Below are 26,468 nucleotides of genomic sequence, written 5' to 3' on the forward strand. Positions count from 1 at the left end.
CCTCTGGAAGAGCAGTTAGTGCTCTTAACCGCTGAGCCATCTCTCCAGCCCATCTTCTGCCTTTTTTGAGGCAAGGTCTCATTTTGGTGCTGTAATAGGTACACCAAGGTAACTGGCCACTTCAGGTGTATTCTCCTGTTTCTACCTCCCATTTTGCCAGAGGAAGGCTGGGTTCATGGACTGTATAGACAGTGTGCTTACTTGAGTTTTGGAGGTCTGAACTCAGGTGGTTAGACATTCATGACAGACAGTTCTACCTGCTGGACCATCTTCCTGGTCTTTGACTTTTTTTTTTTTTTTTTTAACTACGGCCAGATAATTGGCTGGCTAGTTGCTGTCTCCCCAGCACTGGGATTCTATGAATGCACCACTACATTGGCTTTTTGTGCATTCTGAGACTCAAATTCAGACTCTTAAGCTTTCATTGGAAACTTTACCAACTGAGCTGTCTACCGCCCTGAGTCTTCCCCGACCTCTGTTTTGAGGGTCTCATGTACTGTAGTTCAGGCTGGCCTTGAACTTGCTTTGTAAAACTCCTGATCCTCCTGTCTCCCCTCTGTGTGTACTCGACTACATACCCAGGAACATCTGGTAATTCTTGGTACTAAATTACTGTTTTAGAGTTAAAACAAAACAAAATGTCCCACAGGAAATATAAATTGGTGTTAAATTGAAACTTTATTCTTTGTTACTTGTATACGTAAATTATTTCTTAATGAATGATTGTCAGGCTAGTTTTGATGAAATACTTTTTGTTTAGCTAATTTCTGTTCTTTATTACTAAAAACACCTCTCTCTTAGCAAGCTACTAAGTTAACAAATATTCACACTGAATCTGGGAGGGAGAGCTTTAAGCATTACTTAATATTTAGGATCTTAAATAATTTCTTTTATTGTTTCAAAACAGTCCCTCTTTGCCCTGGATGTTATTGGAAAGCTTGTCAACAGTATGGTACTATACTGTACAAATGGGAAAGTGGTAGCCTTTACTTTAAAAATTCTGAGCTGGATAGTTCAGTGGTAGAATACTCCACCTTGCCACTATAGCATATGCAAGATCCAGCTACAAAGGAAGGAGATAAATTACCTGCTTTGTAACGTCTTTTCATGGCAAATAAGGTAGTCTGCCCTGTTAACTTCATGTTTTGTTTTTCTAGTCTATATACTGATACAAAGTCATTCAGCTAAAGTTGTACAAAGGAAATAATGAACAAAATGACCACAGAGCCTAAGGACCTTTCTCTAGCTTATTCTCCTGTGACAGATTACCTTTCCAAATTGAATTCATGGAGAAGCTGTTGGAAATACGCTCTGAAATGGTACTTTCAGATCAGAAAGACTCATTGTTCTCATTTATTTGACCAGCTAATGACACAGGGTCAGATTCCTTGTGGTTCTCTGTCCTCCATCTCCATTTTAGTGCAGTTTCTTGAGAAAAATGAGATTATGTAGAGGCTTGGGTTTCCTTTTTGTGAATGACGGTATACCTTAGTAAATTTTTGGTGGTGTCTGTAGGATAGTGTTAAACTTAGACCTGGGAAGGGGTGGAATTAGATAAGAGTCAGGTAATTGAGGGAGGGGGTAGAGACGGAATGCCAAATATAAAACATTACAGGAGAGAAACAACAAGGCTTACCCCCACCACAAGGCTTCTGTAATAGTAGTTTCTGGTAGCTTCTAAAGAGAGTTATGAAAAACAGTGGTTAATCAGAACCACTGAAATCATCCAGGGGAATTCGTAGCCTACTTGATTAAAATAATTTCATTATTTTATCTGCTTCAGTTCATTTAGAAAGATGTTTTGAGTAGATGTAGTTGTTCTCTACCTTGGGTATTTAAACAGCTTTTAGAACATGATGCAGAGTCTGTGTTGAAAGCTTTTCCAGTGGTGGTGGTAGGTGTTTTGTAATATGGAAAACAAAACGTTGTGGGAAATTTAGAAACCAGAGAAGCAAAACAAAACAACAAAACCTCTTTAATTCTTATTCTCACTGCTATAAATCCTGGTTTAGTATCTTTCTGGTCATCGTTTCATCTAGTTTCATGTTAGCTTGACACAGGGTAGAGTCGTCTGAGAAGGAAACCTCAATTGAGCGAATGCCAACATAAGACGAGGCTGTAGGCAAGCCTGTAGGGAATATTCCTAGTGACTGCTTGAGAAGGGCCCAGCCCATTGTAGGCACTGCCATCCCTGGCTAGTAGTCTTGTAAGGAAGCAGACTAAGCAAGCAAATGGGCAGCAACCTCCATGTCTTCTGCAACAGCTCCTGCTCCCAGGCTCTTGTCCTGTTTGAGTTCCTGCTTTGGCTTCCTTCAGTGGACTGTGACTCAGGATATGTGGAATCCAGATAAATCCTTCCTTCCCAAGTTGCTTTTGGTCATGATATTTCATCATAGTTCTTGGTCAGGCTTTGTGTCAAGGGAGGGAGGTGTCAAAACCAGCCCCAGTGGAACATGTAGGCTAATGTAGAATGGAGAAAAGGAGGTATTTTTTTTTTTCCAAGGAGGAAAGGCTAGGGGCAGGAGAGAAATAGGAAAGTAGCACTTCTCAATATTTTTGGTGTCAGGACCTCCTTAAACTCTTTTTTTTTTTTTCTTTTTTTTCCAGAGCTGGGGACTGAACCCAAGCGCTCTACCACTGAGCTAAATCCCCAACCCCTCCTTAAACTCTAAAAAATATCATAGGCCTAAGGAAACTTCATTTTTATCAGTTTATACCTTTGATATTTATTATTAAAATTAAAACATATTTAAAACATTAATAACTAATATTGCAAGTTTCTTTGACACTTGTTCTGTCATTTGCTTCTGCACTTTTAAACATATATTTAAATATAGTATAAGATAATATATTTTAAAAATATTTGTATATTTTATAGATTATAAAAATATATTTTAAAATGTATTTTAGGTGTATGTTTTGTCTCTTATGTATGACTGTGCACCATGTGCATGCCTGGTGCCTGTGGAGGCCAGAAGAGAGGGTGTGATATTTGCTGGAACTGGAGTTAGAAATAGTTAGGAACCACCATGTGGGTTCAGGGAATTGAACTCAGGTCCTCTGCAAGAGTAGTCATGTTCTTAACCTCAGCGCCATCCCTCCAGCCCAGTTGTTTGATGCTTTAGTTGAAGTAATGTGAACAAAACCCAACTTTGATATCTGGTTGAAAAAAAATTAATGGCAATAGCTACTGTAGATAATTGGGCTCTTGATGCCCTTTAGTTCTGGGAACTGAACCTGGGACCTCAAGCATGGTAGGCAAGTGTTCTTACCACTGAGCTGTTTCCCAGCTTGTGAATATTTTTGAGTGAGTACGAGTGTGTGTGTGTGTGTGTGTGTGTGAGAGAGAGAGAGAGAGAGAGAGAGAGAGAGAGAGACAGACAGACAGACAGACTGACTTTACAAAAAGTTGATCTATTTCTTAAAGTTGATCTATTTCTTGCATGATATTATAGCATCATGCATTGATTATTGGGAAAATATTTGGTTGATATATCTTCTAAATACTAGCTAACATCAAACTACAGTCTCCCCACCAGTCTGATCAGAATACTTTGTGAGGCTCACACTGGTGGGTACAAGTGTTTCAAAGTTTGAATGGTTTTCTCTAAAATTTGACTTTTATTGATGAAGTATACTGACTTTTGTTTTGAAAATGACATACTGTCTCTTATTTTTGAGAAAATATCTTCCAGAAACTCAAGTTGGGGTGAGCATTGCAGTCATCCTTTCAAGTAAAGTATCTGTTCATGTCAGTTCACTTCACAGATGAGTCACACGTGCCTACTGTCAAGTGTGCCACAGGGGCTCCTGGGTACTCCCTGCTCCGTTACCATAGTGTTGAAAAGGTTTATAAACTGTAAGGGACAGCACAGCACCGGCATTCTGAAGGGAAGCCTGATTTCTTTTCACAGCTTTGTCCATTTAAACACTAGCAGGAAAAGATTCCAGCAGACCACTAAGACCTTCACTTGTGGGAAGGTAGTAGAACTTTTTTAAGCAGAGTAATTAAGTTGAATTAAGAGAATTAAGTAGAGTGAAAAAGATCATTGACATTTTAGACTTCGTGTACTGAGGGGTGCAAGGCCTTTGAAAAACATGGAAGTGAGTGCTTAGATCTGCTGCCTTTTCATGTCAGGAGTTAAAATGCATACAGATCTCAGGGGAACTGATTTCCTTTCCCTAACTTTCTCTTAACATGGCGAAAGGCATTTCATTCCACACTAATAGCTCATGGTTCTTCATGCAGACATTTTTTTTTTTTTTAAACTAAAGCAAATGCAAAGCCCAGACAATAAGTTCCTAAGCTAGGATGAAGAATGTGAAAGGTGAAAATGCCCTACGGTATCTAAGAATGGGGTTAATGCTGAAGTAACTTTACCTTTTAGTCTGTGAAGCGTTTTGGAGTCATTAAGAAAGAAATGAGAATAAGTCATTAAGAATAAAGTGAGAATAAAAAGATAAACAAGCTAGTGCTGGACAGGGACATGGACATCACTGCTGACCACTGATCTCTGTAGTTTTTTTCCTTAAGATTTGGTAAAATGTTTTTAAAATTTTCAGTTTCTCTGCTGTTAGTTCTGTTATTGTGTGTGTGTGTGTGTGTGTGTGTGTGTGTGTGTGTATGATATATATATATTATGTATATATACCATATATGTATAAAATTAGGTTATATATAGCATTAAAGAACACTGTTCTGTAAAACTCTTTGTGTAGTGCAGTTTTCTACTACTTAAATATATTCAGAAGCCAGTATCTGTCAATAATGTCTTTTTCCAGATTCCTAGTAAAAATCAGAATAAAGGAACAAAAAAATGCCTGTTAATGGGTAAGAGTATAATTCTTAATTAAGTCACTTAAAAACACACACATTTGTGGCTTTAAAAGATACAAATTATTTCAAAGCATTTCTTTGTATGATAGGATGATTTTATCATGCTTTACTAGCAATAGGTGTATTTCTCTGTAATAAACTTAGAAACTTATCCATGTTACTTAATTTATCTTACGTGTATAGATAGGTGTTTTGACTGCATGTATTTTTGTGCACACATGTGTGCAGTGCCATCAAATCCCCTAGAATTGGAGTCATAGGTGTTTGTGAGCACCAAATCTGGATTCCCTCCCTGTAAAGGCAATCAATTCGTTACTGCAAAGCCATTAGAACTTAAAAGAAATGAGTGTGTGTTTGCCTGCATGAGTTTACAGGAGCCTACAGAAGCCAGCAGTGGTTGGGGAACCTGGAACTGGAGTCACAGCTAGTGGTGAGCGGCCATCTGGGTGCGGGAACTGAACCTGCCCTGGTGCAAGGGCAGCGAGGGCTCTACCCACTGGGCCATGGCTTCAGCCTCCTAATTTAGAACCTTTAAGAACCAATGTTACTCTTGGGTTCTGTGGACCAGAGTCTGTGCATCCCTTCCTTACCTTGGTTTCTCTGACCTATGGTCGTTTCCAGTGTAGGAAAGTGTTGGCGGAGGATGCAGTGGTCGGAAGGATGGAGATCTGCCTCCAAGCTCTCTCATAGTTGCTGGCAGGCTCCTTCTCATAGGATGTTGTCTAATCTGAGAACCTTGGTTTAATTTTTAGAGATCTTTTTCAATTCTTGCCATGCAGAGCTCTCCATAGGTGGCAGCTGATTTTCATCACCAGGATTAATTGCAAGACCAGGAGATAAACAAGACAGATGTTAACTTTTTTGTAACTTGATTTCAGAAGTGTTATTAGTATTTTTACTGCATTAGATGTGAGTGGTAAGTCCAAGGTAGGGGACTTTTACAAGGGTGTGATACCAAGACATGAGATTAACTGGGGCCAATTTAGAGGTTTCTGGGTAGAGTGTTTGAGAATACCATTGATAATGTCTTCAAATAAATGTCAGGAACGTCTGTATTAGGGGAAAAGCTAACTCATAAGCCCACCTCTGTGGCAGGTGAAATCTGAATAAGGATTGTGGCAGCCCTGTGCTGCTGTTCACTCTGCTTCTAGCACTTGTTATATTTAAAAAGTAGTCTTTAAGGATTTCTCCTATAGTTCAGTGGTAGAGCATGTACCTGGGCATGACCTTATGTTTGGTCCTCAGATCTCCAAAAACAAAACAGGTAGAAGAAACTATCACCATTAAGAAAATGATTAGACAAGATCAAATGAAGGTAATCTTATTTAATGTGTTTGTTTTCTATGAAACTATATTCTGAGGCCAGCCAGTATCTTAGCACTTAGGAGGCTGAAGTAAGAGAGTGTGCAAACTTGAGTCTATATATTGAGACCATGTCTCAAAAAACAAGAGAAAAAAACAAAGAAATAAACTACATTCATTGTTACAGTCTAAGGAGGGATGGAAAAACAAATCAATCAGTCCCCCCTTTAGATATTATTTGTGTGTGTGTGTGTGTGTGTGTGTGTGTGTGTGTGCGCGCGCGCGCGTGCGCGTGTGTGTGTGTATGTATGCATGCATGCATGCATGCATTAGACACAATGAGTGCAGGTCTAGAGGTGCCATATCCCTTAAAGCTGGAGTCACAGGCAGTTGGAGCCAGCTGACATGGGTGCCTGGTGAACTGAACTCAGGTTCTCTGGAAAAACAGTACACGTTCTTAACCAGCCCACTTACAGCCTACTTTTCGAGATAGGGACTTTGTCTGTCCTAGGCTGGCCTCAAGCTCACCAGCTTCCTACCCAGCCTTTGAGGTGACCATCCCCAAGCCTGGCTCAATGTAGTAAATTTAATATAGGTGAAAGAAAAAGAAGTCCTTGGAGAGACTTCTCTGATTATTTTATACTGAAGGCCAGAATGCTGTGGGTAGAGGGTCTTGAAGGTGCAGATTTGGAGACGTGTTCCTTGGATTAGTTTTTTTTTTTTTTTTTTTTTTTTTGGGTTCTTTTTTTTTGGAGCTGGGACCGAACCCAGGGCCTTGCGCTTCCTAGGTAAGCGCTCTATCACTGAGCTAAATCCCCAAACCCCTTGGATTAGTTTTATAATTCAGAATTAGGTATCTAGAAATGTAGTATTATTTAAAAGCAAAGATATTGTTCAAAATCTGTAGACTGAATTTTAAAGTTGGGATTTTCTTTTTTTGGAGCTGAGGACCGAACCCAGGGCCTTGCGCTTGCTAGGCAAGTGCTCTACCACTGAGCTAAATCCCCAACCCCGGGATTTTCTTTTTAATTTACCTTTTCACTTTGAGAGATTATCATGATTCCATATTTTAAAGCTCTGAAAAGGTAAAAGCTAGAAAATTCAGGTCATGATAGACATATTGTTGCAAGTCTTCAGTGGCACTTGAATACAGTTTTTCCCCTTAGATAAAAGCAACTCTTAAAGTATATTTGGTTTTAATCATTTTGATCATTGGGTAAGTTCTGTTGTCTGCTTTTAAACTCACAGATTGTATAACATGGACTACACAAGATTAAGTTGTTAAACTTAGCAATTTTAATTTTTAAATTCCACAGAGGCATCTGGTCCGTCCCCACATGAATTTCAATGTCTCCTTCCCTCCTTTGATGAATTGTGTGGATCATGATCACCCGCCCCTAGTGGTACAGTCTTAACTGCATCTCTGGTTGGTCTGTTGTAAATAGTCTCACCTAGCTGTCTCTGTAACAGGAGTCTTACCCTTCTTCTTCACCAATATGGTTTGTGGACTCTGATGACCCAAATCTGACATCAGTCCTGGAGCGCTTAGAAGATACTAAGAACAACAGTTCGGTAAGGAGATGAACCAGACTTTCCTTTTTCCTTCTCATGGTCTTATGCAGAAAAATATTAATATTAAGCAGTAATATGATAAAAAATTTATCACACTAAAATTTACTTCATTTACTTCCCTTTTTGATAATTTTCCATGTCTTCTTAGATTGTAATACAAGTTGTTAAAGCATGTTTAATAATGACAGTTTTAGCATGGTTAGAGACCTTTTGAAGCCCATCTCCCCCTTTCTACATATACACTCTATTTATGTTAGGAATTGAGGTTCTTTTTTTCCCCCCTTCATTCTAACCATTAAAGTAAACATTTTTTGATAGACTGTTGGGTGAGGTGAGAAAGGACAAAGGGGAAAGAAAGGTCAGTGTAGATAGATGGTAAGGGAGGTAACATAGGATAACACCTTTGTAATATATGAGTACACTGTAGCAGTCTTCAGACACACCAGAAGAGGGCATCAGATCTCATTATAGATGGTTGTGAGCCACCATGTGGTGGTTGCTGGGAATTGAACTCAGGACCTTTGGAAGAACAGTCAGTGCTCTTAACCACTGAGCTCAGTGTTTGTGTTAGGGAATTCCTTTGCTGGTCAAGGGCCCACAAGTCTGCAGTAAAAGCCAAATTTACTGAAATAAGAGTTTGTTTGTTTGTTTTTTAGTTTGTTTTTGATCCATAGTCATCCCCCTGTGCACAAGTTCCAAGACTCTCAGTAGAAGCCTAGATCTGTGGGTTGCTCTAAACTCTATACAGACAGGTTTTCTTCAGGATGTTGCACACAAAGAGATTCATGTTAAATAACTGTAAACATTATTTACTTCCAGTTAGTATATGGGGACCTTGAATAACCCTGGAAAACAATGTATTTCTCTGGGTTAAAAGGGGGGGGGGGCTGCTGTGTAAAGAGATGTATCCTTCCAGGCTGGAGAGATGACTCAGGAGTTTAGAACACTTCTACAGAGGACCTGAGGTCAGTTCCCAGCACCCAAGTTGCCACAGCTTACAAGTGCCTGTAACTCTAGCTCTGGGCATCTAATGTCTCTGTTCCCTACAGGCACTGTACTCAGGTGTACACGCTATACACAATTAAAAATGAAAAATCTTGTGAAAAGTATCCTTTTATTTTTTTTAATATTAAATGTTTTATTCTTTGATTGTAAACGTGTTAAGTACCCATTGTGAGAAAACTATGGTGTAGATAAAGAAAAAGAGGACACTTTTACAAATGTGACTTATCTCCATGTCCTTATATTTATAAATGTAATGCCGTGTCATTGGGAATGATTTATTTATTTTGGCTTTTAAAGACAGGGTCTTGCTGTGTAGACAAGGCTGTTCTGGACTTGCAAGCCTCTTGCCTCAGCCTTTCCAGGTCTGGGATTCCAGGCTGTGTCGCCATGCCTGGTAACCAGCATAATTGTTTCTGGTACTGTCAGAATGACTCAAGAAAAAAATGATAAAATACAAAAGTTTAAAGAGGTAAAGAATTTTCCAACAGGTAGTAAATGAAATAAAATATTAACTATTGGAACTCGACCAGCAGGCAATAGAAATTTAGAAACAGCTATTCAAACTTAGAATAAGCAAAGCTGGAGTTTTAACCCAAGAAGGAAGAATCTTTCTATAGATAATTTTAGAACTGACCATTTAGGGAAGTTAGACTCATTAACTCTTTGACTTGTCAAAAATAAGTTATAGATGGTTTAAGCATGTTCTTAAAATTAAGAACGCCGGGGTTGTTGAAATGGTTCAGCAGATGAAGGCAGTTGTCTACAAGACCCAGGAGAGAACACCTCCTACAGTTGTCCTCTGACCGCCACATTGTGTCATGGCACATGTCAGCCCCCACTCTCCTAACCTCCATAAGTGTAAAATTCTAAAATAGTGAGCAATATAAGTTTCAACAGTTTGTAAGAGTCCATGAGAGTGGGAGGTAATTAAAAGCCAGGCAGGTACGTGTTTCATCTCCAGCAGACTGGTGATGGAAAGGACAGGCAGACATAGCCCTCTAGCTGATCCTCCTTAAATTGCTTGTGAGTTAGGCCTGCTGGCACAGGCCCATAATCCCAACTACTTTGGAGTTAAGGTATGGAGATTGCAAGGTCAAGGCCAGTCTGGTCAACAGATTGAGGTCCTGTCTCAGAAGTGAGGAGATGGTTGGACTATAACTCACCTACCTTGCACAGGGCCCTAGGCATAATCCCTGATACTATGGAAAAAAACAACCCCAAAAAACAGAAAAACCCCTGTGTCAAGTTAAATGGAATAGGACTTACATTGGATCTAATTATAGAAAGTAAGTACATTTACATGAAGGAAAGACATGTTTTTGTTCTTAGAGATAGCCTTTGCTAACTTCTCAGAACCTAGTTTCTAGAGAGAACAGTTGTTTTGTTTTGACTTTTTAGTTTAGTTACTATAGGTAGAGAATCTGCTGTTGTATAGACATTTCTTAGCTGTAAAGTCCAGTGGCTTCTTTTTAGTACTCAAAAGGATTTTTTCATGGTTGAAATACTGTTCCACCAACATGTATTACTTAATGCCCCCTAAAGAGCTGGTTAAACTTTTAAAAATGTAATGTATAGTTGAATACTCCAATGTAGTTAAAAAAAAAAAAAAAGAAAGAAAGAAAGCAGCCAGCCTATTCCCATAGTACACATAGGACATTGCAAGACAGAAGTAAAGAGCAAGGCATGGAATACTGTTTAATCTGCCCTGTATTTAGTGTTGTACGATACATATTAGTGATGCCTTAGCTGTGCTTGCATTCTCCTTCCCGTAAATGTAGGAAGCTGTTAACAAAACACAGAACATACTTCAAGAATATTGATTGGCTTCTCTGAAGCTCTGTGATAAGTGATATGTATTCAAAGCCAAGATGTGTCTATCCTGTGCTAATTGATAGCCTAGTGGGGACCTCTATGAGACCACCATTCCCGGCTCTCTTACTATCTCATCATGGTCTCCTCTAAGATGCTCTTCCTTGGTATGTCTCCTTATTATCTTTTTACTCTGTGTTTTCTCTGTGCAAGCTCTTTTACTCTCAGTTAATTCATACTTTATTTATTGCAGGGATCCTTAAATCTGTATCTCTAGCCAAAATGTGTCTTCAGAGTTTGAAACCCATGTACTTAGGTTATTGATCCTCTATCTAGGGGATCTTGCTTAGTTGTGCCATGGGATGTGCATGTCAGTTTACATTTGTCTCCATCACGTTTTCCCTCACTAACTCTCTGTGAAAATGAAACAATGATACTGGTTCTGTGCCTGGCCCTGAGAACTTAAGAATTCTTTTTTATACTTATGTTCCCAAAACTATAAACTAGTAAGTACCAAAGACTCGTCCATTTACCTTCTTAAATAGTTTAGATCCTCCCTGTGATCTTAGTTTCTTCCACAGTCCCTGAAGAGAGTCCCTGAGGGGAGTGTTAAAAGTTAAACTTCCTGGAAAATGTACTCCCTGTTTTTCCTGTTGCTTGGTATGGTGCCATCATACTGCTGTCACCTACAGCACACCTGCAGAGTCCCATGGCAGGATCCGAGGTCAGGGCTGTGTCCTGGTCACCCTGTCTCATCTCATTTTATGCCTACACACATCCACAGAAGGAGCCCTTTGCTTCCCTTTGAGCATGATGAGGACATTTGTTTGATCTAATTTAGTGCTTAGCCTTCCTCATGTTCACTTGGTCCTTCATCCACTTTGGAAGGGCTTGCTCTTTGCTGGGTTTAACCCATTCTAATCCTGTTTCTGTTTTCTTAGTCCTCCATAAACCTGCTTCTTCTTCATGTCTTTTCTTGATCAGAGACGCTGAGCTCACCATTCCTGCCCATGAAGTCACTTGCTTTATCACTCCAATCTGAGTCTTAAGTATTGCTCATATTTTAGGTTGAGGAAAAACCCTAAATAATGAAAAGTATGTTTGCACAGATTTCCTTGTTTACTTTCTTACAGTAAATATACCTACAAATATTTAAAATGAAAATTTAAAGAGCTATTCTAATATGGCAGTTTCACTAATGATTTTTTTCTTTTCTATTGGAGAGACGTAATTTTAATTTACTCCTTACTGTCATGAGACAGCCTTCATTTCCCTGTTTTGCAGATGGCAGAGACTAAAGCCAGGGTTTAGGTATACAAAGTTATTTATTCCAGGCTGATTCTACTAGGTCACAATTGCCTTATAGTTATAAATAAATCTGTTGCAAATGAAATTTTATAATCCATATGCAACACTTTTAGTTTTTTTTTGTAGTCTTACGAATGCATTAATATTCTGTTGTCTAAAGCTCCCAGTTTCTAACATTAGTTAGCAACTAGACACTAGACAATGTCTGAGCCTTCCTTCTGTGCCTTTTTGTTGGTGTTACCTGCTAGTTACCGTGTTGTAAGGACATACTAAGCTGTAGTAACTTTTTTAAAATAGTGATTTTCTTATATCAGCAGCTCTAACATGTATCAGAGACAGTTACTCCATCCGTAGGCTGCAGTTGAGCAGGAGCACGTTTTCCTTTCCTTCTGGATTGATTTAACAGTAGTTGTAGCATTATTCAATGTCTTCTAAGGGCTCTTTAACATAATGCTTATTTACTGAAATGTGTTTTGTAGCTCCGTCAGCAATTGAAGTGGTTGATATGTGACCTCTGCAGATTATATAACCTTCCTAAGCACCTGGATGTTGAGATGCTAGATCAACCACTACCCACGGGTCAGGTAACGTAAACATTCTCTAGTGTTGAAGAGCTGAAATCAATTGTCTTAATTGAAAGTTAAACTAGGATAATTTAAAATTATTATGTAGCCTATTTGGAAGTTAGCTTTGTGTTCCTAGTAAATTGCCTTGCTTTAGGTGCTAACACAGCCTTTTCATTTCTTGGAGTTGTTTGTATTTTACTGGGATAGGACCGCTGCTCCCCAACCCCTCCACTTTGATTTTTGTTAAAATTTCTGATTGCTGTGTTTCTTCTTTGACTGTTGTTTAATCAATTACTTTCCTCTGACATACAATGTCCATAAGTCCGTTTGTGCTTCTTAAGATCTAATGCTTCTTAAGATCTTAGCTCTCCCTAAGACATAGAAATTTCTACCAACTCATGATTTTTAGACATTTGTAATTAGCTATTAGTTAGCTGACCTTTTATTACAATAAGTGAGGATTTAGCTCTTATGTGAAACACCCCCTTAAGCATCCACTGCTTCTCAAGCAGTGTTTTCGTCTTGAACCATCAGTTTGCCATGAGCACTTTGGGAGCCATGCTTTCTGTCATGGCAGTTCCATACGGGCACCATTGTTTATTTCTCAGTTTTTAGACGTCACGTTCTCTTTCTGGAATCCTTTGTCTTTGGAGTCCCTGGCTCTTCTGCATTAGTCCTTGTGAGATCTCTAAACTGCCTATGCAGTTGTCACCTTAAGATTTTTCTTCTCTGCTATCCTAGAGTGAATTTATTGATTCCTGGGTCTTAAGTCATTTCTATTGGCTTCCTTTTTCTTGTTTGTCTCTATCTATTACAATGTCAGATAAAAGCCAAAGCATGAAGGAATGGCACATTTTTTGAGTTAGCTTTTGAAAATCCTGGTTCAGAGTTGTCGTTAGAACAAGACCACACTGGTTTCAAAACGTGGTTCTTCTTGCCATCCTCTTAGTCTCTGACCACTTCTCCCTTGTACGAAGTAGTCGGAGTGGTTTGGCAGCCCTGCAGGTGTTCTAAAGTGGCGCACAGTGACGTGTGTGAGAGTTGTGGGCCCCTAGTATCAACTGCTGTTGTGTTCTATTTTAATCAGTGTTTCATTGAATAATAAATCTAGGCTGATATGTTTGCCTAAGAATTTCAAATACAATGCTGTTGTCCTCCAGCCAGTGGTATTGCTGAAGCCGATGCCATCTGGGATCTTAGGTTTTCTTTGGAAGCTTCAGGAAATTTGTGTTTTCTTTGGTGTAATGAACTGCACCAGTGTCCCTGACTTAGGGTCTTTTTTTCTTTTATTGTGCTGGACATTTAGTAAGGATATCCCTTTTCAAATTTGAACCTTGAATTTCGGTATATATTTTTGTGTGTTAACTTTGATTTTCCATTTTGTTTGTTTTAGAGTTTATTAATTGGGCTTTTTAATTTTGTTCTTACTTTTTGGAGACAAGGTCTTGTATACTTCAGGTGCTGACCTCAAAAACCATGTGTAGCTGAGGCTGATGGTTCTCTAGATCACAGGCTATCTCGTCATGCCTGGCTGCTTTTAGATTTTAGATCTGATACTTTGAGTCTTTACCTCTATTGTAGTATATTATTTTCTTATATTTTTATCTGTATATGCCTGTGTGTATGTGTTGGCATGGACATTGGTGGCACTTCTCTGGGGATCGGAGAACAACGTGCAGGATTGGTTCTCTCCGTGACCATCCGCGTCCCAGGATCAAAGCCCGGTGGTCAGGCGTGGCAGTAAGCACCTTTATCCACTGAGCCCTTACCTTTCTCTGTTTCTTTTACAGTCTTGCTGCTCTGTCAACTTTTTGCTTATTTCATATGGACAATAATAACTTTTAAGGTTTTGCATAGTCTGTGTGTGAGTGTTTTGCCTACATGTATGTGCACCACATGCACATAGTAGAGAATCGGTTGGGATTCCCTGGAAATGGATGGTTGTTAGCTGCATTAGGTGCTAGCAATCAAACCTTAGTCTTCTACGAGAGCAGCGAGTGCTCTTAACCAATGGGCCACTCTTTAGCCCCAACGTTTTGTTTTTATTATATATCTGTTTACCCCATTTTCTCAGAACTTAATGGCTTAGAGATGGATGTGGTGGCACATGTTTTTAATCTCAGTACTCAGGAGCTTGAGGCAGGGCGTGTGTGAGTTTGAGGCCAGCCTGTCTTACAAGGGAAGACCCAGTCTCAGAATCCCCCAAGCAGGCTGGGGATGGCACTCGAGAAGTAGAGACAGGCAAATCTCTTGAATTTACAGCCAGTTGCAGCTATACAGTGAAACCCTGTCTCAAAATATTAAAACAAAAAAAACCTTAATGCCTTAAAATACTAATTCCTGCTATTGGATGGATTAGTTAGGCTTAGCTGAGTAATGTCTGTGGTTTCATTTGGTGACTGTTCTGGTGGCACATTGAAGATAATATGGCCGCAGACAACTAGTGTGATCTTTATCCTGAACAGCTCTCAAGTGTCCAAGGATGGCTTCTTTCTTTTTCCCCCACTTCTCACCTTTCTGGCATCTTTAGCATTTCTTTACATGGCTTTTTTTCTGTACCTGGCGCTATCCTCTAGGGCCTCTTCGTAAGGCTTCTGTTTTCTTACAGGTCAGGCAGAACTCTTCAAGAATACAAGAGGGGAAGTTGCTGGGCATTTCCTCCAAGACAGGGTTTCTCTGAGTAGCAGCCCTGGCTGTTTGGCAACTCACTCTGTAGGTCAGGCTGGCCTCGAACTCAGCTGTCCATCTCTGCCTTCTGAGTGCTGGGACCACCAGGCCCACATTAAGTTGCTGGACATTCTTAAGGCTTAAACCTGGAGAGGCCCAGTGGTTTGTGAGCTGAAGCCTTCTCCAAGCCAGCTCAGGTTCCCTGTGTGCTGTGACATCCCGGGCTTTAAGGCTGGCGATGTGGCTCATCTGGAGGAGGGAGTCCTCTTCAGTATCTGAGTGTGAACCTGATTGTCCTTCTCCGTCCGTAGCATTCTGCCTGTCGGTGTGATAGGGTCAGAAAGCAGCTTATTTTGGCACTTTGGCCTCTTTAGCAGCTGTCACTTTTTACTCTGTGTTTTCTCAGAGTCGTCATGTCTTCCTGTATATATTGTAAAGCCTGTCCTCAAGCACTTTTGTGTTCTATCTTTACTCATTCAGATTTTGATTTTTTTTTTAAACATTCCTTTTTTCTTTTATACCAAATAAATGATTTGGAGTTTCTTGTAGCCAATACTTGTCAGCTGAAGCTTAAGGGGGAGTTTATGTTGATTCCCAGCCACTTTTCTACTTGTTAGTACAGGGTAAATGATGGCTCCAGTTTCTCTGCAGATGACATTTTGTCTGACAGATAATCTTCTGGGTTCTACTTAAAGAGGTGGGGAATGCAGGGCATTGAGGGCTACAGGTAGGCTTTTGGTTAGTCTGTAGGTTTCCGTCGTGCCTACTGTTCGTACTGCAGTGTGAGTCTGGAGCCTTTGAAGTCAGGGTGCTTTTTGCAGATCTCTTCTTGATCACTTATGTTTGCTGACTGAGTCCCTTCTTCAGAGCTCATCGCCAGCCATCTTCCTTGCTTTTCTCTGACTTTATCCCCCACCGTGCAGACTGTGTATAGTTCAGTGTCGCCTGTACTGAGCGCCGAGAGTCACACTAGGTATTGCATGCTTTCTTTGCAGCCCCTTTTATTGTTATATTTATTTCATTGTTCAGAAAGACCAGAATGCCCATTTGCTTGTTGGTGGATAATGGTAGGCGGTTCAGAGTCCTGCTGTGGAGTTTCTTGTTTGTGCAGTCATTTCTCTGGAGTATATACTTATTGGTTGCTAGGATATGAGTATTTTTTTTCCTTTTCCTTCTTTTTTTCAAACCCAAGAGTTATCTAGACAGAACTTTATAATACTTTTCAGGTGACTTAGGGGCTACTTTTGTTTTTGTCAGTGCATGTGACCTCGCAATTACATGGACTGTGCCATTGGTGTCATTGCTGCTACTGCTACTCACTCCCAGGTGGATCCCTACATAGCATATTCTATGTCTTGTTTTTCCTAGAAAGATTTGCTTTATGAAGATAACGTATTGTATACATGGAGAGTGCTGTATACTTGGTGTCTGTTTTTAGCATGTAGAGCGTGTTGATGTGGAGAACCTGCATGTACATGTGTATGAGCACAGAGCTGCTGAATGAATCGTGCCAATTTACTTACATTTATTGTTACTAGATACAACTCCAGTGATTGCGTGATTCCTCTTTCTGTGTATTTCATTTTCCTGTCTGATTTTCTCAGTAACTGTGGACTTGCTTCTCAGTATTTCTTCGGGGTAACCAGAGACACTTAATATCCTAAACTCTTCCCAGAACTTGCCTGCCACCATGTGTCCCTTTCCTTGCATAGTTTCCCTCTTGTTCTCCAGATGAACATTAGCCCTTTGTGTTCCTGTCTTCCAGGTCCCTCGAATGATCTTATTTGTAACTCCTCAGGCTTCCCATCTCTTTTCTTCACGGCAGTGTCTCAGTTTGGCCATTGTCATTATAAATGCTTTGTTCAGAGGAGACTGGTGGGTTCTTTTTGCTCTACTGTCTTTCTTCAAATGTTTCTTATTTCCTGGAACTGTCCTGTCCTTTTATAGTAATATGGTCCTACTACAGTAGGTGCAGTAGCTTCTCAGCAGCGCTAAGGATTCCAGTTAGATTTTAGTCTGTCTTCCTTCCTAGTTGTGCTTCAGGCCACTTGTGTGACTTTTCTGTGTGGCACCCTCAGAGCCTGTTTTCTGTTCATGGTACTTGGTCATTTGCTTGTTGTGTAGGAGAAGTATGGCATTGGTCGATACCAGCTGTTGACAGAGGTGTCTGGAGAAAGACACTCTTCTCTGCTGTCCAGTGTGTAGACCTGTGTTTTGCTGAAGCTGGAGGATGGAGTTGGGGTTTCCAACTCCAGAGGTGTTAAGAAATTCTGCTCTTGTGTTGAGTTATAGTGAAAAGACTTTTCCTTTTCCCTTTGGTTCTAGTACCTACCTATTAGGGCACTAGATTGAGAGACCATCGGGGTAGATGAGGTTCCTAGAGAGCAGAGGGGCCCTTAACATTAATTAGGACAAATCTACAGCAGTTCATCCTGTTGTTATCCTGAGTGAGGCTTTCTCAGTCAGGGCATCCAAAATTTCCCAGCAGCCATAGGATCCACCTGCTGTGTCTGCTGCTGCTCTATAGTTAGGGGGCTGTATATTGTTTTCTTTTCTTTTTTTTTTTTTCTTTTTCTTTTTCTTTTTTTTTTTTTTTTTTTTTTTTTTTTTTTTTTTTTTTTTTGGTTCTTTTTTTCGGAGCTGAACACCGAACCCAGGGCCTTATGCTTCCTAGGTAAGCGCTCTACCACTGAGCTAAATCCCCAGCCCCTGTATATTGTTTTCTAAGTAGCAATGTCGTTCATTATCAAAATTTGTCACCTTCCCCTAACTCTGTGTTGGTTGTGTTTAAGGCAGGATTTGTATTCTCAGCTCAGGCTGTCCTAGAACTCACTGTAGGGTACCTGGCCTTGAACTCACAGCAGGCCTCTTGAGTGCTAGGATTACAGGCATGAGCCACTGTGCTTGCTTTCATTGAGCTTTTGAAAAGAAGCCAGCCTGCTTGTTGAAATGAAGGCCTTACAATTTCATGAGCCTAATTAATTGGCTTTGTGTTTTTGTCAAATTACTTGCCCTTTGGGGAAGAATTGCTCAGCTTTCTCATTTATAAAATATTAGGCAGGGACTAGTTTGATGGTCACTGACATAGGCTAGAGCTGCATGTCAGGATCATCTAAAAATACTTTTTTAAAACCATAACTTTTAAAAATTAAAATATAAAATTATATTGTTACCCTTCTCCCTCAAACACCTCCCAGTACTGACCTTGCTGTCTTTCAAATTCATGGCCTCTATTTCTTCAATTGTTATTGTTTCTCTCTCTCTCTCTCTCTCTCTCTGTCTCTCTCTCCCCCCCTCCCTCCTCCCTCCCTCCTCCCTCCCTCTCTCCCTCCCTTCTTCTCTTCCCTCCCGGCCCCCCTTCAGTCCATACACTGTAACCGTGTGGTCTTGGTTAACTTGTTGCCTTGCTGTCCTTTGGAATGACCATTTCTCCTACTGTTGCACAGCCTGCCTTTCCTGTTAGCATTTTTATTGGTGTCATTCTTGTTCACATCTTAATTTAGATAAGCATCACAGTGAGACTTCATGGGTATAGTAGCTTCTATGATATTTCTAGGAGAGCAAAATCTCCCAACAAATTTCCTTTTCCCTCCTCTGGCTCTTAGTCTTCTGGCCCCATCTTCTTTTCTGACCCCAAGCCTTAGACGTAGGAGTTGTGTTGTAGATAACCTCAGTTGGGGCTGGACACTACCAGCCCACTTATTCTTTGTATTTTGAATGGTCATGGTCTCTAACTGTTGCATTAAAATGCATTTGAAGAGGGATTTTTCTGGGGTAGGTTTTGAAATTAGCATTTCAACAATGCTTTTCACCCTTGGTGCACTCAGAGTTGTATTTGGGAACTTGGGACTGCTTGGTAGCTGTGTTCTTTCTGTTTTTGAAAATATATCAGAAATAATATGGTTTAGAAATGCAGAAAAGGGTGAACCACACCACAATAATTTGGGGAACTGCTTGCTTTTCTCATTTTGTCCCTGGGAAAGGAATAAGTGTTTGGAGAGATTGCGATTTTAAAATAAGCCTAAGCTTAGGCTGCATGAACCTGCACAGACTTCTCCAGCTCACTGGTCATGAGGAGTTAATGAGGGTGTTTTGTTATAAAGACTTGTGCTTTCAGAGAATCTAAGAACAGACGCTTTGAGATGCTGAGATCTGGTGGTCTGATTTGATCTCTGGGTCCCAAACTAAACCTGCCTTTATGAATACAGATGCATTTCCATATTGAGAGATGGCAGACTTGGCTCTGGCAGGAGACTTCATGTCTGACTATATATGAAGACCCTTCCTAAAATTCCACGTGACTGACTCCAGTGTGGATGCGTAGTAAACCCTGCCTTAGGAGAGGTGTTCCGTAGTAGATAGACTGGCTCTTAAGTTACTCATTCTCGAGTATCTATTTCTTTATAGCATCTCATCACTTAAAATGCAAGGCAGGTGAATTTATAGAAAAATTAAGGTATTTTTTGGGGGGGTGTTAAATGGGTAGATGAAAAAATAATTTGGAGCATTTATTATGAGCAGAACATATAAGTAAAAAATTAAAATTAGGTTATCTTTAGTTTTTAAGTTTCCTTTATATTTGATTGCCTTTGTATATTCATAATGCATCTGCTACATTGGATTGACTTGAAATTCTTTAGTAAGCTCTGCTCGTGGTTCTGTGGTGACAGTGACTAATAGTGGCCAGCTTTCTGATGGGCTGTGTGTAGCATTGTCACATTCTTTCTCTGTTTCAGAATGGCACAACGGAGGAAGTAACTTCAGAAGAGGAGGAAGAGGAAGAGATGGCTGAAGTAGGTATTTATGTAAGAATAGTACTTCATGAATACCTAATGGAGTTTTCTCCATTTAATTTAATTAATTCGTATGTGTGTGCGTGTGTATATGCGTGTGCATGTGCGTGTGCGTGTGTGTGTGTGTGTGTGTGTGTGGCATGTGGAGGTCAGAGGGCAACATTTGAGAGTCTGTTCTTTGTTTCTGTCTCATGGGTTCAAGGTTTGGTCTCAAGTCCTTAGACTTGGGACACTTCCTGAGTGGTCCATCCCACTGGTTCACATCTCATGAATATCTCAACATTTAAACGTTTTAATAATTCTTTAATCTTCTTTTTAAAGTACTATTAATGTTGAATAACAAAAAGTACCTGGTATTTCAAATGAAATATACTTTCTAAACTCTGGTTTTGCTTCATTAGAAGCAAACAATATTGTTTTATCTGAGGGCAGTAAAAAATTGTTTATATTTAATAATAGTATTTAGCTTATAGTTTGGTTATTTTTAGAAAATAACTATTGGGTTTAAAGTTTGTGTCTACAGCTGGGAAGATGGCTCAGTCAGTAAAATGCTTGCCATGCAAGTTTGAGGACCTGAGTTCAGATTCCCCAGCACTCACGTTTAAAAAAACAGAAAGAATCTAGGTGCTGTAGCTTGCATCTGCAACTCCAGTTCTGGGGAGGCAGAGACAGAAGGGTTCCTGTGACTCTTAGTTACCCAGGCAGTTAGACCCAGGTTCAGTAAGAGACACTGTGTGAAAAAAATAAGGGTGTGATTTGAGGTAGTGTTTGATCTCCATACACACATGAGCCTAACATAGACAGACAGATAGACAGACAGACAGAGAATTGTATTTGAATAAAAGGAAAGTTTGAGGACATCACAAACTGCTTGTTAGAAGCAGTGACATTGTCTCTTATTGAAAAAAAAAACATTTAAGGGCTTTCTGTTAGTTTGCTTTGTGTTGCTGGAATTAGACTACCCAGGACTAGGTAATTTATGTTCATACTGTTTAAGAGCTAGGAAGTTTAGAATCAGGGTATTTTGTGAGAATTTTCATGCTGTGACCTCAAAGGTTGAAAGCAAAAGAGCAGGAGAACTGAGGCACATAACCTTTTATGCTTCCTTTGTTATCAAGGAAGAAGGGCTCATGCCTACTCGTCTGTTAAAGGCCTGATCTCTTTTAATCTTTTTTGTTTTGTTTGAGATAGAATTTCCTTTGTGTAGCTTTGACTGTCCTGGAAGGTTGCTCTGTAGACCAGGCTGACCTCAAACTCAGAAATCTACCTGCCTCCTGAGTGCTGGAGATTATAGGCATGAGCTACCAATGCATTTTAATATTTTTAATTTTTATATTCTAATATGTTTTTAATTGAAATAGAATATCACTTTCCTTCCCCTAACTCTTCCCAGCTACCTTCCCTTGAACCCTTCCCATGTCCCCCCACTCCTAAATTGATAGCCTCTTTTTCTTTATTGTTATGTATGTTAAATATGAATGAGTGTGTGTGTGTGTGTGTATGTGTGTGTGTGTGTATGTATATGTATGTCTGTGTGTGTACACGTGTGTACGTGCACATAACCTACTGAGCCTGGTTTTGCTTGTGTATTTGGTTTCAAGCGTAACCATTCTGCATTCTGCAACCAATAAGGGGGCTCATCCCTGGGAGAGGCTAATTTTTCTTAAAGTCCATGAACTCACTAGTTCTAGGAAAGCTGCCTAGATTTCCAGTACCAGACATGATTTCCCTTCTGTTGAGTGGGGTCTTTAGTCCAATTAGAGTGCTGTTGATTGCCACCGACATGTGAGTGACACTTACTATACCTTTATGCATATCTTGGCCTGATGGAAATTGTGGAATTGTCACCTGGGGAGGACTGCTCCCTTGCTTAGCTGCTTGCAACTGTGAAGGCTAGACAGGACACAAGCCTTCAGGACAGGTGCAGCTCTGATCATCAGAGTCCTCTGTGTGGTGGTGACATTAAACGGGAAGGCTCCCGTTTTAATACCATCATAGCACCACACCTGACTTTGGAGGGAACATTTAAATCACAAATTTTGTAGCAACTTTCCAAAGCATTAAGATAATTGTCACTCACCAATAGATCTTTAGGCTTTTGAACCTTTGAGTTTAAATTCAGAGTTTGAAATAAAGATTCAAAGCTCCATTGACCAGATAAAATGTATATGAATTTCAGTGATCTTTAGCTTCAAGAAAATTGGTTTTTGTTTTGAATCTTATTATTTTATCAGACTTTTACCCTACTTTATTTGAAAAAAAACTGTTTAAAATGTACTTTGAGAATGGGTCAAAGCAAATGAAAGAGTCACTTGTTTTGTATCTGGGAGTAGAATCATTCTTAAAATTATTTAGAGTGACTTTGGTGGATAGGCTGTTTGCTTTACTGTTTCCATGGAGTTTAATTAGGTGGGACAAACTACACAAGAACATTAAACTCCCCCACCCTCCCACCCCTGGCCCCATATGCAGTGAAGTAGACTTTGTACTCAGAGTTTCTTTACTTTTCTTTTTCTTCTCATAAAATTGACATGGAATAGTGATATTTAGGGAAATCTAGAAAGGTAGGAAATAACAAGGAAGACATTTCAATGTTACTAGAACTAACGTGGTTGATGGACCGGAGTGTAGTGTTTTTTGGGCACTGGATGCTGTCCTTTAAGCAGAGGAGAGGTGGCTTCTAGAGTACATGATATTATTGAAATTCTGAAGAAAACAAATACAGGACAGGAGAAAAGTCTTCATAGCATGAAGCCCTGCATAGAATCTGATTAAGAACAAAATGTGATGGGTGGAAGAAACCTGTCGAGTTTGCTTTGGATTGAATTGACCTTCAATTCAGATTGCATGGAAAGTGGAGGAAGTGGATACTCCTTCAGAGATCTTGGTTAATTGAAGCTTGAAGCAGTCCTAAAGTTAGGACCAGAAAGCTTGGGCATAGATTTGTTTGTGTGTGTGTGTAAGAGCAAATGATACGGGAACGAGAATGGGCTGTGAAAGATGCTGGTCTACAGGTGTTTTTCAAATTCTTTTTCTAAAAACTTTGCCCTAAAGTTGCCAAAAAAAACAAAAAAACAAAAAAACAAAAAAACAAAAACAAAAAAACAAAACAAAACAAAAAAAACCAAACCAAAACAAAACAAAAAAAACCTCAAGAGTCTTTTAGCACTATCTGTTTCAGTTCTTATTTTGAGAGCATGGAGAGTCTGTTTTTCCATGTCTTTTATTTCAGGGTTTTTATTGATAAAGAAAATAATTACGCTGGCTATGTCTGTGTTTGTAGTAGCTTAGTTGGTAATGTGCTTGCCTAAGCATGTGCAAGGTCCTGGCCTTGATCTCCAAGCACCATATAAAACTGAGCATGGTGGCACTTGCTTATAATCCTAGCACCAAGAGGTATACAGGTAGGAGTATAGAAGATCAGGGTCATCCTCAGCTCCAAAGGGAGTTTGAGCCAGCTCAAGACTATATAAAACTAAACTGATTTTAGTACCCTAATGACTGCATAATGGATGATCCATCAAAATAAGTGGGTTTTGGTTTGGTTGTTTATTTTTGCATGTGTATATTTTATTTTTGTAATTATCAGAATGAGATGGGTATAATTATTCCTAAATTAGTATTGATATTTCTTAGAATAAAACTCTAAAGTTAGGTTTCTAGAATAAAATACGAACAATTAAAGGGTCACTAAATTGTTTGAAAAGTTCCTCATAATCGGAGGTTTTTTTTTTTTTTTTTTTTTGGTTCTTTTTTTCGGAGCTGGGGACCGAACCCAGGGCCTTGCGCTTCCTAGGTAAGCGCTCTACCACTGAGCTAAATCCCCAGCCCCATAATTGGAGGTTTTTAAAGATGGCATATTTGATGATAGTCAGCAGCTTTATGAAACTATGAAATCTGCTCTACTCAACCCAGCTTTTCCACAGAACACAAGGTATTAAAGGAGAGAGCCTTGTGAATGGAATCTGAGGCTTTCCTCCTCCTCCTAGAATGGATGATCCTTTTTTTCTTGTACTTTTTAAATTTTATTCAAAATTTTTTTCTGACACAAGAAAGTAGTGAAGAAGAGAAGAAACCTTAACAACACTCTGTTTGTAGGATATAGAAGACTTGGATCACTACGAGATGAAGGAAGAAGAGCCTATTAATGGGAAAAAGTCAGAAGACGAAGGGATTGAAAAAGAAAATTTGGCAATATTGGAGAAAATCAGGAAGACTCAAAGGCAAGACCATTTAAATGTAAGTGTGAGTAAGTATCTAGAACACGAACTTGTGGTTACATAATTACAGATTGGGTAGTTAATTAACTCATTAAGATATCAATCTTGGCTGCCCTCTATCCTTTCCTCAGTGATGGGTTTGGTCATTTGTTTGTTGAACTGTGCTGCTTCTCCTGGTTGTTGACAGCCACTTTCTTCCCTGTTCATCTGTTCTTCCCGTCTTAAAAACAAACTGCTATCTCTGTATAATAATCCTGTGGTGGACAGTTGTAATGGTCAACTTGACATAACCTTAGAGTTAACATGGAAGAGAGGCTCAGCCAGGAGCATTGGATTGACCTGTGGGCGTGTCTGTCAAGGAACTGTCCTACTCAGTTAACTGATTCAGGAAGACTCCGCCCACTGTGCGGGTGACACCATTCCCTAGTAGGGAGTCTTAAATTCTGTAGCGAAGACAAATGCAAACTGCAAGCAAGCAAGTGGGTGAGAATGTACTGTTCGCTCCTCTCTGCTCTTGCTGTAGATGTGGTATGACTATCTATTTGAAGTTATTTCCTTGACTTCTCCACAGTGATGGACTGTAACCTGGTATTGTAGGGTGAAACGAGCCCTATTCTTTCCCCAAGTTGTTTTTCTGTCAGGGTATTTTTATCACAGCAACAGAAATGAGTGTAGAGGGATTGCTCTTTGCGTTCTGCTGCCGCTTTACTTACTTCCCTACCATAGGTTCTGTTGTGCTCAGACTCAGGCTCCTACAGAGTCTACTCTGTCTCTGTTCCCCCTCAACCTCACCTCTGCCTTTTATACCCTAATCAGCCCAGAAGTAACTTCTCTCTTTAGATTGACTTATCCCTGTCTCTTACCCCGGAGTTTGAACTGTGTAGCCGTGGCTAGCTTGGAACTCTTGTAGACCAGGCTGCCATTCATTCACTTCAGAAATCTGCCTACCTCTACTTCCTAAGTGCTAGGATTGGAGGTGTATATTACCTACCATGCTAGATGATTCAACATGCCTTTTAGGAGAAGAAGCAACATAGCACTATAAGATGCATACTTTGGTGAAAAAAACCACGCCTGTGTGGCTTTGGATTGCTCATCTTTCAAATGTAGGCAAACAGTATTTGGATGACTTGTGAAAAATGAAAATGGTGGGTAGGGTGTGTTGTCAGTCAAGGAATGTATGCATTGGCAGTCTTGTGTTAGAGCACCTTATTAAACTTCAGGAAGTCGGGCCAGCTGCTTTGTTTTAGGCAAACATAGTGAGTGAATTGTTATATAAGTTAATGTGAGGAATGAATTATAGAAAATTCTTATCCTTCCTTCAATCATGTTTAATACACTAATTTAATTAGCAAGTCTTTTGTTGCAGAGAATGTTAAGCCCATATCTTGATTATTAAAGTAAGGTTGTAGCACCTGAACTGATACTTTACTGGCTGTGTCTGATGATGAACTTCAGTTTGTATGGTTATAGTTAGAACAGCTACAAGTTATCGGGTACTCTGACATAAGTATAAGACTTAATACTTTATATTACTGTCCCATTTAGTCTTCATAGAATCTTCATTTCCATTGTAGGAAATCGACATTCTTCATATTTTATGGATATAAATACTAGGGCGTAAAACCAGTTGGAGGGCTGCGAGATGGCACAATGGTTAAGGTTGGTTGCCTCTCAAGCTGCAAGTATTAGGATTGGTATTTGATCTCTAGAACCCACATAAATGCTGAATGTCTGTGGTGGCCAGCCTATACTTCCACAACTCAGAAGGAGGAGACAGGATCCCCCTGAGCAGGCTGGCTAATTAAACTAAACTGTTGTCAGTTAAGAGCCTTTACATCAGTGAAAAGGTGGAAAGCAACCAAGGATGATGATCCACTTCACACATCCACCTTGGCCCACACATGTGTGAGTACACATGTGCACTTGCCTATACATGAGTGAGTCTACAGGTATACAAATACACATGTATACTACACATATGTACATTAAAAAACTAGTTCAGCGTTTCATGGCTAGGAAATAGATCTTTGAAACCTTTAAACTCATAGTAGTACAACCTTCAAACTTTGATTTTTAAGAAAAAGTATGCTATTTTGTGTGCACGTGTGTGTGGAGGAAAGGGTGCTTGTCAAAGCACACATGTGAAGGTCAGAGGACAACTTGTGCTGAAGTTAATGCTAAAATGTCTTAGTGAGGGTCTTGTAGCACTTTTAGAAGTTGTAGTTTGGAATAGACTCATACTGAACTCTAAACTGTCACAGAGTCCATGGTGTTTTGGGCATACTGTGAAGCCTTCCCTCATGATATAAACAAGCAAAACATATCTTCAGTTTTCTGTTTTTCTTAACATTTCATAATCCTTTATTCACTTGCACTTCTTGCCTTC

At 39.7% G+C, this 26,468-nt stretch overlaps 1 protein-coding gene across 5 annotated transcripts in view; it reads left to right on the top strand.

Moving 5' to 3' along the window:
* Positions 1-26,468, top strand: part of Ube2q2 (ubiquitin conjugating enzyme E2 Q2) — a 59,924-nt gene that overhangs the window by 5,910 nt on the left and 27,546 nt on the right. For 2 of the 5 annotated variants that reach the window (XM_039082376.2, NM_001398878.1), the window contains exons 2-5: positions 7,610-7,711; positions 12,313-12,417; positions 19,803-19,859; positions 23,958-24,098. In XM_039082376.2, the coding sequence (XP_038938304.2) occupies positions 7,610-7,711; positions 12,313-12,417; positions 19,803-19,859; positions 23,958-24,098 (405 nt within the window). The remainder of the gene's footprint in view (positions 1-7,609; positions 7,712-12,312; positions 12,418-19,802; positions 19,860-23,957; positions 24,099-26,468) is intronic. The other 3 variants (XM_039082378.2, XM_039082379.2, XM_039082380.2) reach the window with 2 other exon arrangements.

This window comes from Rattus norvegicus, chromosome 8 (genome assembly GCF_036323735.1).
Source record: "Rattus norvegicus strain BN/NHsdMcwi chromosome 8, GRCr8, whole genome shotgun sequence".
Classification (NCBI taxonomy): Eukaryota; Metazoa; Chordata; class Mammalia; order Rodentia; family Muridae; genus Rattus; species Rattus norvegicus.